We start from the raw sequence: 15,414 nt of genomic DNA, 5'->3' as shown, positions 1-15,414 counted from the left end.
GTGACAGGGGATGACTTCCAAGGTCGCTATGCTGATCCACAGGGATACCAAGGCCCCGAATAACGACCGTACGACGGAGTCTCGAATGGTAGATGGAGGGGACCTGACCGACCATCTGATGGAGCCTGTGGGGAGAGGAGCGGAAAGGACCTAGAAATGTTCGTGCTGGACAGACGGGCGACTATGGGCGTGGCTACACGTCTCCCTTTGAAGGTAGCGGCTGGTGACTGCCTACTTAGGGAGAGAGCTGGACCCCCAAGGCCACTCAGCACCAAAAGGTCCGCGCATGGGCCTCAATTTCAAGAGAGTCACTGGGTCGTGGGCGCTCGCCAGTTCGTGGACGTTCGACACCTCATGGATGCTCCCCATCGAGGAGCTGTACTAGACCGTGCTACCCGTCACCAAGGAGACGGTCATCACTGCGTAGCCCTCAGACTCAAGAACGATCGCTGCCTCGTAGGCCTCCAAGACGTGACGGACCGGTGCAATGCAGACGCAAAGGACGCAGTCGATAGTCACGTCGGAATGGGATGAGTCACAATCGATCTCAACTGGACGAAGAATGCCGAGGGGGCAGAGCAGACCGAAGCACTGAGACCGTCCACAGTGGTAGACTAACACATTGCGTTGCTCAGGGTACTGCGACTGGCCAGTGTTGCGGTACTTCTCGCAGTGGTGAGACCAACCGAGGACAAGGCTCTGCGAACCAAGGTCAGACGCTGTCGGTAAATGCTGTTGGACTTAATGAGAGCATGAGGCCTGTTAAGGGGAATTTTACTGAATGAATCTTCGATTCGGATTTAACAATTCAATATTTGTGGTGACCTGTCTCTGTTTACGACAATGTGTGAAGACAAACCGAGCCGGTTGGACTTCGCTTATGGTACTACGGAGCACACGACTGTCAGTAGGTCTGGCCTACTGCGTGTTGTCAGCCAGGCACTGGTGTACTTGAAGACCAACCACCGTAAAACACGGATCCAATGCTACACATGGATCGAGTGCAACAAAGAGTAAAAATGCAGATCACATGATGTGCAAAATCAAAAAGGCGAATCTTTAAAGGTTACACCCCTCCTACTCAGTGTATCCGTTTTATTGTTCTTGATCTACCTCTAGAATCGGTGCTTCTTCTTCATCATAAATTGGTACTTTTAAGCGATCTTCTGTATCGCGAGGCCCAGTAGGTAGTATCTCGCTCTTGGCGAAGCCCTTTCGAATCGTCGCCGGCGAAATTGAAGCCCACCCTTTTGCTACAAAGCGCGAAATAAGTTGACGCTTCTCTTGAAGGGTCTTTGGGAACTCATGATCAATGAGGTAAGCCAAGTAGCTATTTCTGCATTTTAATAACAATTAGAAAAGATTTATAATAAAGCAAAACGAGAACTTACCGCACATAGTCCTTGAATGACTTCATCACAGCAACGTCTATCGGCTGCGCCAGCCGTGTTATCCCCGGCGAAAAAACAAAACTCAACCTGCGTGCAGCAGTCTTCTTCGAGTACGGTACGAACTGAATCCATCTTGTGAGCTTTTAAGCTGTCCAACAGGAGTAAACTACAGCCATCTACTGAGGGTTTCCAGATCTAGCACAATAACAATTTAGAAACTCATATTTACAATAAAATAAACCGATTGTAACGGGGCTACATGGTGTGGATTACACAGGGGTACGAAGTACCCAGAGAGTTAACAAACTCTCAGTACATAAGTTGAAGAGTTAACAAGGTCTCTCAGTACGTTGGCCGAAAGCCACACGTTATGCATTTGATTAGGTTTAACTATGCTAGATAGTTAAACAGATACATTTACCCCTAGGCGGCTTGGCCGCAATAATAGTAAATAAAACACTTCTGGTTTTGAAGCATACAAGTTAAGGTGTTAACTTTGAGCCCTGGTCTTGGGCTGTAAGTGTCCTTTGGATAAGGAACTTAGTATTAGTGACTCTTTGAGTCGAACGTCTTCCTCTGACGCTAAAGCTACGGCAGCCCCGCTGCACTTGGTAGCACTTGTAGTCAATCCCGCTCCTGAGTCGGTTGACTATATCCTCTGCGAGGGTGGAACACCCCGTGTTCGCGAATTTGCCCCCGGCGCAGCAGGACGCGCTTACTAAGCTTATGTCCTTGCTTGGCCCGGAGGGCGTGGCTCATCTTGCATCGCAAGGTCCAGAGGCGGTCACTGCCAGGCTGGAATCGTTCTCCCGCTACGAGAACGCGCTCTTGGAGCATGTCCAAGAGAAGATGAGCGCCGCAACGGCGGCGGCGTCGATGACGCGTGAAGAGTCTATGAGACTGAAACCGCTCATGGTGAGCGTAAAAACCTTCGAGGGGAAGGATGGAGAGAATCTCCTTCTCTGGACCCGTGAGGTCGAGATGGCCATGGGATCGGCCCTGCTCCAGTCTGAGCATCAGCGCGTGACGCTGGCTATCTTTCGGCTTAGAGGTCGCGCTCGCGAATGGGAACTAACGTGCGGCACGTCTGTTGACGCTGCATTTCCCACTTGGAATCAGCTGAAGCAACAGCTTTCGCGCGTAATCGCGCCGCCTAATCAGGCGTACCGTGTCCGGTAGAAGTTCCTTGCGACCCGCCAGGGTAAGAAGGAGTTATTGGACTATGTCCAAGAGTTGAGAACTCTTATCGCCGGAATGGCGGCGGACCCTCTTCCGGAACTGGTCAGTGTGACCGTGTTCATGGAGGGACTTCGTGTGAGCGCAGCTCGAACGGAAGTGTTCCGTGTACACCCTAACCCTTTCGAAGAGGGGGTGAATGTGGCATTAAATGCCGAGCACAACTTCAGGTCGGCTCGACCTGGTTGGAGCGCTAGTAGCGCAAGTTCTCCGAGCGGTCCAGAGCCGATGGACCTCAGCCATGCTGAAGATGAAGAAGCGGAGCTTCTTGCTGCGGAGCAGCGTGCCGGCATCCGCCGATGCTTTGTGTGCAATAGCACTAAGCACTTGAGGGCATATTGCCCCCTGCGCAAGAAGCGCGGGGCTCCGGCGAGCCAACCCTCCGGGTCATCGCCGGGAAACGGCATTTCCCAGTAGGCGCGGGGCGGCCCTACTGGGGAAGAACTGAGTTCTGTTGTGCCTCGAAGAGGTAGAGGGCAACGGAGCTCAGCCCCGAAGAGAGCTGAGCTCTCTTACGAAAAGAGTGTGTGCAAGCCGGGCTTGCTGGTCGTTCAAGCGAGCGTGAAGGGCTTTGCAAAGCCATGGAGAGTCTTGATTGACTCGGGAGCCTCGGGCAACTACGCCCGTCGCTCCACCCTGGAAGGGAGTCAGCTGTATACGGAGGCACTGGAAGTGCCAACGAGAGATACGATCTCTGTCCGTCTCGCGACGGGGACACTGGTAACTGTGTCGAAGGTCTCTGTCGACCTTGGAGTGAAGTTTGAGAACTTCGATAGCGTGGAACGCTGTTTGGTCTTAGACCTGGATGCGAGGTATGACCTCATCCTTGGCATGGCATGGCTGGAACATCATGAGCCATGGATCGACTGGAAGTCGAAAACGCTGGATGCGTCGCACCCTACTCCAAGTAGAGCTTTGGTGAGTCATGAACCCACCTCTGCTAGGAAGCAGAAGCGCTTTTGGCGCGAGCACGAGGCCGAGGCGGCCGTAGTGCTGGACATTGGTATGTCCGGAATTGTTAGTAACGAGGTTGCGGTTTGCCCTGAGGGCGTACGTGGTGCGGCACGTTATCCGCTGAGCGGTGCAGGTCAGGTCAATGACCAACTGCTGGGTCCTGGTGAGGACGAGCGCGGAGTGGCGCGTAATCCACTGAGTGGTATGAATCTGGGTGATGACCTACCGCTGCGTGACCCGAGGGTCGCGGTCGACTGCGAGTCGAGGCATCATGGGCGTGGCCCGGGAGATGAGGCTTTGCGACCGAAACGCACCAATGATGGCGCACTTCAACAATTGTTGCACATTTTTGTACCTACATATTATCAGAATAAGGGCTAATAGGTCATATGCATACTTCTGATTTGGAATAGAGCTTGCTTTCTATTACTGTAGATCTTATGCGATTAGCGACAGTCATATTCTTGAGGTGGTCCGGACTATTCGCCAGCAAAAAAGATACTTGCATAGAAAAACTTTGTAGCGTGTGCAAAAATATTATCGCAAAATCTCCAGTCCATGTTTTCTAAGTATGTTTTTAGTATCTTTTAACCATGATTGGCCATGCTTCTAAAATTAAATATATTTCGGCTTTTGACATTACTCATTTGTGGACACTCAACTTTCTGCCGCGCGTCGCGAGAAGCTCACCGCTCCCCTTCGACGTTTCGCTCTCTCAACGCAACAAGGGTCACTGACCTGCCCACGACAGTTTTAATATGCTCTCCCCCTTCTCCCCCACCGTGAGGCTACAGGTACGTGCGCTGTTCGGATTCTCCAAGGCTTAGATCGCATGTAACATGTCGTTTGTTTGCTTTTCCAGCTTTGGTAGTGTAGTTCATTCCTTCCGCCGTTACTCAAACGGCTTCTCCACTACGTCCGTGATCTAGAAGCTTGTATATCATACGGGTAAAGGGTAAGATTCGTGTACACATGCACTTACTATGCTTTGCAGTACTAAAGCTCCATGTTTTGACTATGACTATGTCTTAAAGAAGGATTCGGGTTCTCAAAAAGTGTTTTGTGCTGAAGCCGCAACGGCCACAAGTGACAAGTGCTACAACGGTCGTACATACACACGCAATGTCGGACCTGCCTCGGATGGATCTACGCAGACTGTGTGCTGCTTCGATAGTATGGACAAGCGCGCCACTACAACTTGATTGCTGAGCTAGCAGATGAGATCGTGAAGAAAGTCTTTCGAAGGCTTTTAGCATTACGGCCGTGCATAGCCCCATCCAGAAAGACGGTAATCACGGCGGGGTATTCATCTGTTTGTACTTCTAACGCCGGTTCTGGAAGGGAGCAGGCAGCAATTACACGGCCAATGGATTGTGACGCCGTCGATGGGATATCCTGCGTACCATCATGGAGTTCAGCGACGAGAGCAACGGCAAAAAGAAGCTAGCCGAGTAGACACTGTTTCCAAGTCCAAAACCATCTATGTTCCCATGTTTCTATGTTTCATGACTTGCCGAGTAGGCACTGTTTCTAAGTCCAAAAACATATATGTTTCCATGTTTCTATGTTTTCATGACTTCAGCATGCTTTGACATGAGTACAGCAACATCCCTTATTACAAAGATTAGTTTGGCCATGCAAAATTGTAGTTGAGAAATGTCCGACAAAGCCAATGCGCACTCATTCTTCAATTTTCACACCCTCGTGTAAATTGGGTTGCCCATGTCACGCCATACCACAAACATATTCAGCACAAATTTCATGCTCCTCTTAATTTATTTTTTAAGAATCCTGAACAAAACTAAGCGATACATCCATGATTTGGCCACCTTACCTTTTTAAAAACATGGGCTGTAGCATCCGCCAAATATATTTGTCGCCAAGTACATAAAGCACGACGACACGAAAGTTAAATCGATTTGATTGGCTGGTGGATTTGTCGCTATTGACCAAGACTCGCTAGTAACACAAGGAATACGGTAATAGAGCATATTCTAATACGACGAGTCCATACAATGTCAGCTAAATATACTAGGACGTTTTTGAAAAAGAAAATTGCGGTATCAAAAGCGTCGAGCCGCCCTAAAATGTCTTTAAAAATGAAATCTTTCACCATAATGCGCCTCTTGCTGCTGAGCTTGGCGCTAAATTGCTCTCATAAAAAGCGTGCAACTTAGCTGGCAATAGCAAATTAAGAATCATACCATTTTAGGACAGAAAAGTTTAGGACAAAAAAAATCTTCTGAGAACGCATAGCTAAAGCACGACTCTTCACAGAGCTTGATATAGAAGTAATAAATTGTTCAAGGTCCGACATAAATTTTCCACACATTCCGGTGAATATCAGTAAACGTAAGCACAACAAAGAGAACACCTTTGAATTACTGCGTGATAAGCAGTTTATATAGCTTGCCCCGTTGGGCTCGAATCCACCAAATGCGCGCTATCAGTGGGTCTGTCTTAATAACGTTATTTACTTCTCACACTCCAATACTCTATGCGTGTATTTACGTTAAACAAGTAGGTATATGTTTACTTTCGCATTTTACCCAAAATTCAGGATTCAAAACAATTTTACACTTTAGGAACGAAATCGGAGAATTGTCAGCGATCATAAATATCGACGAGCAATTTTTGCATATTTTCTAGTTGATCGAAGCGTCACTGTATGAAAGCAATGTCTGACAAAGCGAGAACGAATACGTAAGCCAAAAAGAATATACTCTCTTTTTAATGATGAAAGTTTCACATTAGGTGAGGAGGTTACAGATCGTTTTATGTCTCTCCCAGCAAACATCTCGTCATTCAAAGCTAACACCTTTCGAACAACAATTCATTGCTCGACTGACATGAGCTTCTAGAATAATTTCTAATGAGCGGTCAATACATTCCATCGCGCCAATAATACAGCAAGTGATGCACTAGTATTAGGATCTATCGATTGCTCCCCTGAATAAAGAAGCGATACGAAAGTTCGTCTGCCAGGCCGGCCGTTTTAAGGTGGCTTAGAGATAATGCGTGACTGAACACATATGCACACGTACTCAGGTTCAGTGAGATTACTCTCGGGTTACAGTGAGTGTAAGCGATGAGGGTATTATTCGAGAATTTACGTATATATTAATACTACGGGTTGATATAAACATGATGCTATTTTTGCAGCATTTCTTAGCTCATACAATAGCATGGCGGTGGTGACGTTAATTCCGATTCCAGCATTTAGCTAAATACTGTGGTCATATTTTTTTCTTCACAGTAATTACGATGACAGGCTGCCACTTTTAGCTCCTAAAAATGTAGATAATATAACCGCAAAACATCGTAATCTTTAGTAAGTCTTTGGTTCGCATTTAAAACTTCGAAGTACTTACAGCAGTATGTATTTTACGATAAAATCATATTGTACTACAATAGACGGTTGGAAAGTTAGTATGTTTGGTCAGCCACTCAAGTCAATCCTTCATCGTTCAGCCGTGAGGGCCAAAACCATGCAGAAAAATAAAGTTGGAACTGCACACCGTTTTCGCGGGGGAGCATCATTTAGTATTTGCAAATAAATCAGAGTTTAACATACAAATTAGTGCTCATTTGGATTCAGGGGTATCATGTATCAAAGGTCAAAGGTCGCGAAAACGGGGTGCAGTTCCGTATCGCGAATTCAAAACCAGCCAAATCGAACCTTGGTTTGCAACCTTCCACTCTTTCAAAGAAGGTTTGAGTTGAAAAAAAAAACAAGACGCAATGATTTAATTTTATTGGCCGGTCAAGCATACTTTCCAACCGTGATAACCCCTAATCTATGGCATACGTAAAATGCTGTGCAATGCGTTGGTCGTGGTTGTGGTCGAATAATTAATCACGAAGCTCGATTTAATCCCTCCAAACCGGGAACTGGAAGGAACATGTAAACGGCAGCGTAATCAAACTTAATGTTTGTAAGTAAATGTGGTTAGGACTGCTAGGATTCAGGATGTGCAGTTGCAAATGCGTGCTAATGTATCATATAAACTGATGTAGCGAGCTGATTAGACTTGCCATACTGCATTATGTTACGTAATTTAGATAGTGATGGGGCGTCCTCGGAACAGAACCAGCACATTGTCGTTGATATTTTTCAGATATTTAGAGTGTAATACCTCCCATACTAAACCATATATGAGAAAATGGGATGTCACCCCTAAAGTTCTTGCAAACCTTTGACCTGTCCGGTTGTATTCTATGCACTATTCAAAAATGTAGTGAGTCGCTCAGTCGACAAATCATCTGGTGCTGCAATATATTGACACGCTAAATACTTGTACAAAAGCGGTTCACTACGATGCATACAACTTGCAAGGTGTATCATGTACTTGACACGACGCGCGCAACTTCAAGACACAATGCAGAAAGGTATTCAAGTAACACAATTTTTTGCTCACTACCCTGCATATATGCAGCAATATAGACAGCCTAATGTGCAGCTTAAAGCTTACGGGCTAGTGCGACGTCTCTTGCTTGATTCCGGCGTACCAGGCGTCGAAGGAGTGCCTGGACCAGTCATCTTTCGACGCACTCGAATAGACTTGCCTTTGCTTACCGGGATCAGTTTGCCATTTACCCACTCTATGTGCCAGATGTCCCAGCAGGTCATGGCGGCCCCACGTACATTCCGTCGAGCTCGCATGCAGAGGAAAATTGGCCCGCCTTGTTGCCGTTCTTGCAGACGTATGTCGGGGTGGATACGCGGTTGTTTTCAGCTCGTAGAACGTAGCACACTTTACACGCGCGCTGGCGACGTTTGGCCTGCGTACCTTCGTTCCGCCATTCATCACTTTGGAGAGCCATGTGCTCGATTGACTGGGAGATGCCGATAGGAAGCGGGTCATAGCTTTGTAAAGAAGCAGGAAGCTGCGTGCCGAATGTGTTCCCTTCATACATGTCCGTAGGTTGGAGTTGGCTAAGCTTGAGGTGAAGTTTAATCATGTACTTGACGTGTGTGAGCGGGCGCGACTCTTTGTACTTGTGGTAGGCTTTGTGTATGATATAGCCGGTAACGATTGCCATATCAATCAACCCCAGCACTAACGACTTATAATACTTCTTGAAACGGAGTGCACGCTGCAGCGGATAGCGCTGCAGCCGCAACTGGTCGACGCCACCCATGAATGCGTGGTAGTCCTTCAGGACTCGAGGGCAGGGCACCTCAACTTGCTCAGCACTATCTTGCCGCACCACCCTATCGATTTCAGGGCTGCCACCACTACACAGGAAATGCACCGGTCTTGGGTCCCATCCACTAATTGCCTTCATACTCGGAACGAGCTTTGAACGCGCGATTCTAAACGACCCCCGTGAAATTGTCGCTGGACGGGTTCTCTTTTTCTCAATCCCTTTCTTACAGTAACAAAGACGATTCGTCATGATCGTACCAACGCAATAGAAACCCATAAGCAGAAGCTGTATAGCCAATGCCACAGACGTGTAGAAACGGTCAATCATGATTAATAGAAGCAGTACATACCGTTAGCGTAGTATTCAAGCACAACCTCCTCGCCTCGAAAAAAATGGACACCTTCAGTCCCAGTTGTGCTTTCAGCAGGCCGAATGTAAAAATAACGGTCGTCTAAACTGCGTCGCGGGGGTGGCTTGCGCGTCCACCCATCTTTTTCAGCTCCTTCCACACCGATTTAAACGATAAGTCGCGTCCACTTACTTCAAAGTCACACAGCACCCTGCCAGCGGCTCTCATCATTTTCTCTGGGTCGACTTGCGCTCTGGGTCGGCAAATTCTCAAATGAGAGAGATTTTGATAAGGAGGGGCTACGGTCTCTGATAGCCACTCGTGCACCGGCATCCTGCCCATTGTCTCTGCAAAGTGATGCAAGTCAGTTGCTGTTTCCCAAAACCTCTAAATTGCATTTTACAAATTTTGATAAATGGCGGTCACTCCCCGCTGTGGAAAAAGAAATATGTGAGCAGAAACGCCACAATATTTTGACTTGCGGTTTGTAAACCGATGTGTCGGGGGAAAGGGCGCCAATACAAACTTTAAGATTAAATTTGCTTAAACTGAATATATTTAGTTTAAGCCTTCAAATCTAAATTGCATTATGCAGCATCCGGTTTGGAGGGGTTAAAACCAGATGGCTAAAGAGAAAGTAAGTACAACTCAGCCCTAGTTTTGAGCGACATTTTTCTGCAGCTTAAATAAGGATTGTACATGTATTTCGCATGCCCTCTGTGACAATAGCTCGTGATTTGGACTTTCCACTCTTTCTTTAAAGCTTCATTAAAATATTTTAAAATAATTTTGTCTTAATTATTTAGAGCTGATAAAATGGGATGCGCTCGTATCCCTATTGTCTAGCAGCACTATTCTGGACCCGTCTTCACTCTAACCGGCTCTAAGTGAAACTATAAAAGATCAAGAGAAAAGATCAAATTACGAGCTATCGATTGGTGTTCACAATTTTCAAATCGACCAAATATTCATCGAGTTTTAAATTATTGTAAGCACATAGCCAAAAAGCACGCTAATCTGGTCGTGGCCTGATTATGGGTAGGACTACTCCAACTATTTACATGAATTCTACTGAGCTGATTCGTCACTACGACTAAACAGGGACTAGCCGATCAGTCACTACGACTAAACAGGACTTGCTGATCAGTCACTACGACTAAACAGGACTTGCTTTTTAGTCCCTAGGACTAAACAAAGTGGTTAACGGGAAAGTCCTGCTTCAAAACAAAGAATAAAACAATAGCTCGGGTGATGGCACTGTACGGTAGTCAAGCTGACCGCCGCTACGAATCGCAAGTCGACTTACATCGGTGTTTTACTTCAAAAACAAAATACTAAAGGCTTTTCCAGGTGCTAATAGTAGTTCTAAGCACGCTCCGGTGGATTTAATTTTCCTCCCAATTTAAGGGTTTTCACAACAAAGGATCTGATCTGTGAAGCTGAGGCTCATAGGATCATCAAGTCTGTAAAATCATCGTTTTAGGTGGGCTGTTCTTTAAAAAAAAGAATTTAATTCTAAACACAGAGTTTGGCAAAAACTTTACAACGCAGACCAAAGTTTAGCTCGTCTAGCGCATTCCCAAATCTAGTTTCATTTCTTATTTTTTTAAAAAGATAGATTTTGGACGTTTTAGTGTAACATTAGTAAAAAATAATCTTTTTGGAGAACCACATTGTTTAGTTTTAACACTGTTTACAGTATTAAAAGCAGGGCCTGCACCAATACCGAATGATTGGTTTTGGTTTGTTTAAGATAAGGACGTCATTCCAAATCTAACAGGGTACGCCCCTACATTGGTTTGCCACTTTGCAATTCACTCGTCAGATACCAGGACCAAGCCACAGCACATCGCAAATTAAATCACGACGATGCATCTCTCTTTGGCCTTATGGCTGATGCCTGTCGTTGTCCTTGCATGTGTTGCGAGTGCTTTGGAGGACATCACCTCAACACACACCTTTGTGGACAAGCAAAACAATGACCCTGATTTAGGGATCTTGCGTGCCTACGACAGCGTGATTGAAACTGGTGAAGAGAGAGTCAACTTGCGAAAAACGGCAAACTCACTCGTCGAGTCTGCTAAGCTGAAGTTTTTTTTGCTGAATAAAATGAGTGGGGTCGACGTTCTGAACAAATTAAAGGTCGGAGATGAAGCTTCGGCTGCGTTGAAGAGCTCCAAAATCGAGGCTTTGACACAATACATCACGATGTTCAACAACAAGAACCCGGACAAGAAAATCTCTCTCATTGGGACTCTCACCGCCCGATATGGAGATGATAAAGTGGCGAAGGCGCTAGTGGCAGTGGAAAAAGATGGAGCTGCTCCGAAGGTGATGGAGCTTGCAAAGAAGTTGCGGGCTGACCCCAACTGTCTGCTTGGTTGGATGGTCGTAAATCTGTCGACGATGTTTTCCTTTTACTCAAGCTTCATGCCTATGGACCTGGAGCGCTCGGAAGTCGAAAATTGGACATACTGGATGATTACATTGTGAAAGTCAACAGTGAGGAAAACAAAAAGGAACTTTGCTCAAGACGTTGGCAAATGGATTTAGCGATGAAAGCGATTTGACAAGATATATAACCTTAGCAGAATACAACATCGTGTCACATGTGAAGGCCGTCCAACTGAAGAACCTCAGACAGTGGCAAGGCAATAACTTGGAGCCAGCAGCGGTCATGAAGCTGCTTAATCTTGATGGCAATGTGAAGAATGCTGTGAAAAGCATAGAACTGAGGAGATTGGACGATTACATTACCGAGTTCAATGTGAATAATCCGAGCAGTCAGGCGACGCTGCTCGGGACGCTCACGGCAAAGTATGGAGAGGCAAATGTGGCGAAGGCGATCGTGTCTGCTGTGAGGGACGATAATATGCTTGCCACGCGGTTGCAGAAACAACAGTTGGATGGATGGCTGCAAAAAGACAAGTCAGTGGACGATGTTTCCATGCATCTGAAGCTAAATGACCCTAAAACTGCAGTCCTTAGCCGCAATGTCGAAACATTGGATAAGTACATCACGCTTTACAACCGTAGAATATATATTTGGTCTCTGACGAGTTTGGTCACGCCATAATTTTGCACTTTGGTCACGAGACCAAACCGGTTGGTCTCGTTAACGCACGTGTTCAAATATGCCCTTGGTCACGTACGACAGCAACAAGAAAACCCAAACGCGACCAAAGGCTTTTTGCTCATTTACACAGCTGTAGTGTTAAAGACATAGCCCGCAACGAGCCTCGCGAAACCACGACTATCATCGCGAAACCAACGAGTTGTTACATTTTGGTACATCTATACTTGAAGAGCTTTAAGAATAATCCAGCAAGGGCCTCGCGAAACCAACGAGCTGTTATTAATGAAGGGGCTCCATAAATCTACACACTTCAAGTGTTTAAGTCATAATCCCCCAAGAGCCTCGCTGAACCAACGAGCAGTTCTTTACGGGGTGCGCATGCTTTCAACTCGGTGTGAGTCTCATTTTCAGAATTGCATCCTATAACCGACACTACACATGAGACGCTCGTCACCATCACCTCGGCATCAAAAGCGATGTCAAAGTCCCCGATACTCACCAACCTCTCGTCCCAATACGCGCTCGACAAGCTCTCAATATCCTCATGAAGAGCTTGTTGTAAGCTTGGACGACCCTCTAGCCTCAACCCAGTTGGCAGCGTCCGTACAGCTAATGCCACCATCACCGCTCTTGTCCATTGCTCCTACTTCTCGTACAGAGAGGCTACCCCCACAGCCCGCGCAACTGGGTCAATCGAACGTGGCCACACCGCATCAAACTACAGAGATCATAACAAGCTCCAATGATCGGCCTCCACGTCATGCTCGAGGTGGAGATCTGCATGTGCGCTCAGAGCAGCGGCCCCGAGAAGGAAAATCAAAAATTTACCATCAAGGCTTCGAATACACACGCGCAAAAGTATCAGCAGTCAAAATAACGTATGTATGTATCTTCTATAGGAAGCCCAAACTATGTCCTGGGCTCCTGTTTTACTATGCTGACACAATGACGTACGACTTTGACAACATGGTACCCCATACATGTCGGAGCAGAAAGGTATCTGGGGCTGCGAGTGACGAATCTGTCTGTATCGACATGGAAGAAGAGATGAAAACATTTGTTGATAATTTAGCCGAACAAGATGTTCCAGCTAGCAAGATATGGACTCTGGCTTACGAAAAGTTTTACGAAAACTCGATTGGAGTTGTCCGTGGTCTCTCACGAAAACAAGTGATCGCACGTGTGGGAAAGTCAAAATCGGGAACAAATATTTTTACCTTGTTGGAGAGTCCCGAAAGAGTAAAAGTATTCGGTACCAACATGGGTTTCCTTCAATTTCACTACGTTTGGCACGATGACATTAGAGCAAAGCAAAATAAGTCTGGCATTGAGCGATTGATCGGTTGGGCGCATCCCGAACTTCGAAATCTCCTTCGAATTGACGGTGCCCATTTATTTGTCGATGGCACGTTCCGGTGCACACCCAAAGGATATCACCAGTTTGTGACCCTCATGATGTATGATCAGTATACGGAGCTATACGTACCTGTATTTTTTACGCTGGCAACAAATAAAACGGAAAAGCTGTACAATAAAATGTTCAAGTGCATCGAGTTTTCGTTGGGGAAAAAACCAAATCCAGCGAACGTGGTTTGTGACTTTGAAGCAGCCTTGATTTTTGCAATACGTGATAATTTTCCGTCAACACGCATTGTTGGCTGCTTGTTCCATTTCAAGCAGGCGTGTAGCAGGAAACTAAAGGAGTACAGTATGCCGAAAGATGAATCTGCAATTGCGATGTCTTTTGGAGTATTTGACATGCTCACCGTAGTTGACTCAGACAAGATTTCGGTACAGGGGGTTGCGTGGGTTAAACGCGAGATTAAAAAGCGTTGCGATCGGAAAAGTATTACGTATTCTCGGGAAAAGTGGAATAAGTTTTGGGCATACTTTGCCAAAACATGGTTAGAAACCTACCCTCCCGATCTTTGGAATATATATGGCGTTCAACGTCAAATCGTGAATCGGACTAACAATCCTCTAGAGAGGTTTCACCGGGAGCTGAATGCGAGGATAAAGACTCATCCGTCACTTAATAATTTCGTCCGCGTCATTGAACAATTTGCAAGGGAGTATGTTGTACTGCGCAAAAGTATTATATCTGGTGATGCTACCGCTCCTGTGCGACCTCCAATGCGATTCCTAAAAGCGGCGGCTTTGCCCAACGTCAGCGATATCGAGGCATCACCCAGCGAGGATGAGGACGATGCATCTCTCGGTAGTGATGACAGCGACGCGGCCCCCAACTTGTCTGACGAAGATCTCGGTATTGTGTACGACAACTCATTTGATTATGAGGAAGAAGAGAAAGCAGACGGATCTTAAAAACATGAATTATATATGATTTTACAGCATCTAATGACATGTCGATTTGAGCACGGGTTGTCACACGCTTCAATATATAATGATCGAGCCGATACGTAGAATCATTATGTCCCGTTGATAAAGATCTACGATGTCGGGTGACTTGATTTATACTTTTCCATGACAGTATTAGGCACATACTTGTTATCAAGGTGTTAGTCGAGCCGCCAGCGATGTCTGCCGGCAGAACTAGTGAAAGCACCAACGATACTAATCGCTACCGGCACAGTTGTACTTGCTATCAGCATACTTACCGGGTTAGTTGCACTTATTCAAACAGTAAATAATTTACGATACAAATCTCTGGCGGTTGCGTAGTACTATAAGATCTCAATTGCATAAGTCTGAGGGGGCCTGCACTAACGGAGGTAGCAGTCGCAGAGCTGACAAGAACACCAAGTGTTATCCATCGCCGAGGTCAAGTTTGATTAGACCACGTGACCAAACGATTATTTTTGAGCGGGACCAAAATCGTCAGAGACCAAGGAGGATGATTACCCTTTACAACGGCAAGAAAAAAACACAAAAAAACTCTGGTAGAGCCATTTCTGAAGGCGTTCGGCGAGCCTCGATTGGACACAATGCTAAGCAAAATTCCTGCTAACAGTAAGGAAACAAATGCTGCGAACCTACTTACACAATTCCGTTTCTGGCAGTTTAAACATCCACGCCTTCGCCGGAATGTCCTATGAAGCTGAGGGCTGTCTGTTAAGAACCGTGATTCGTATTATTAGGCATCCAAGTCTAGGATTGAATAATTGAATCACAGCAATGATGGATCATTTTCACTCGATTTAGCTAAACGATACTACTACTACTAGTAGTATTACGCTTGCCTTTTAGCGACCTTTATTTTCAGAATAAACTCTGTGCATTCCAGCGTCTTCGCACGT

General features: G+C 46.1%; 1 protein-coding gene across 1 annotated transcript; it reads left to right on the top strand.

Moving 5' to 3' along the window:
• Nucleotides 1-10,950: 10,950 nt before the first annotated feature.
• On the top strand, nucleotides 10,951-11,574 carry PITG_10348 (secreted RxLR effector peptide protein, putative; the record flags this gene model as incomplete). The annotated part of the gene is made up of 1 exon (XM_002902114.1): nucleotides 10,951-11,574. One exon carries the CDS (start codon nucleotides 10,951-10,953, stop codon nucleotides 11,572-11,574), a length of 624 nt encoding a protein of 207 aa, XP_002902160.1.
• Between the last annotated feature and the right edge of the window lie 3,840 nt (nucleotides 11,575-15,414).

This window comes from Phytophthora infestans, genomic scaffold (assembly GCF_000142945.1).
Source record: "Phytophthora infestans T30-4 supercont1.18 genomic scaffold, whole genome shotgun sequence".
NCBI lineage: Eukaryota > Oomycota > Peronosporomycetes > Peronosporales > Peronosporaceae > Phytophthora > Phytophthora infestans.
This window is presented reverse-complemented; position numbering and strand designations above follow the sequence as displayed.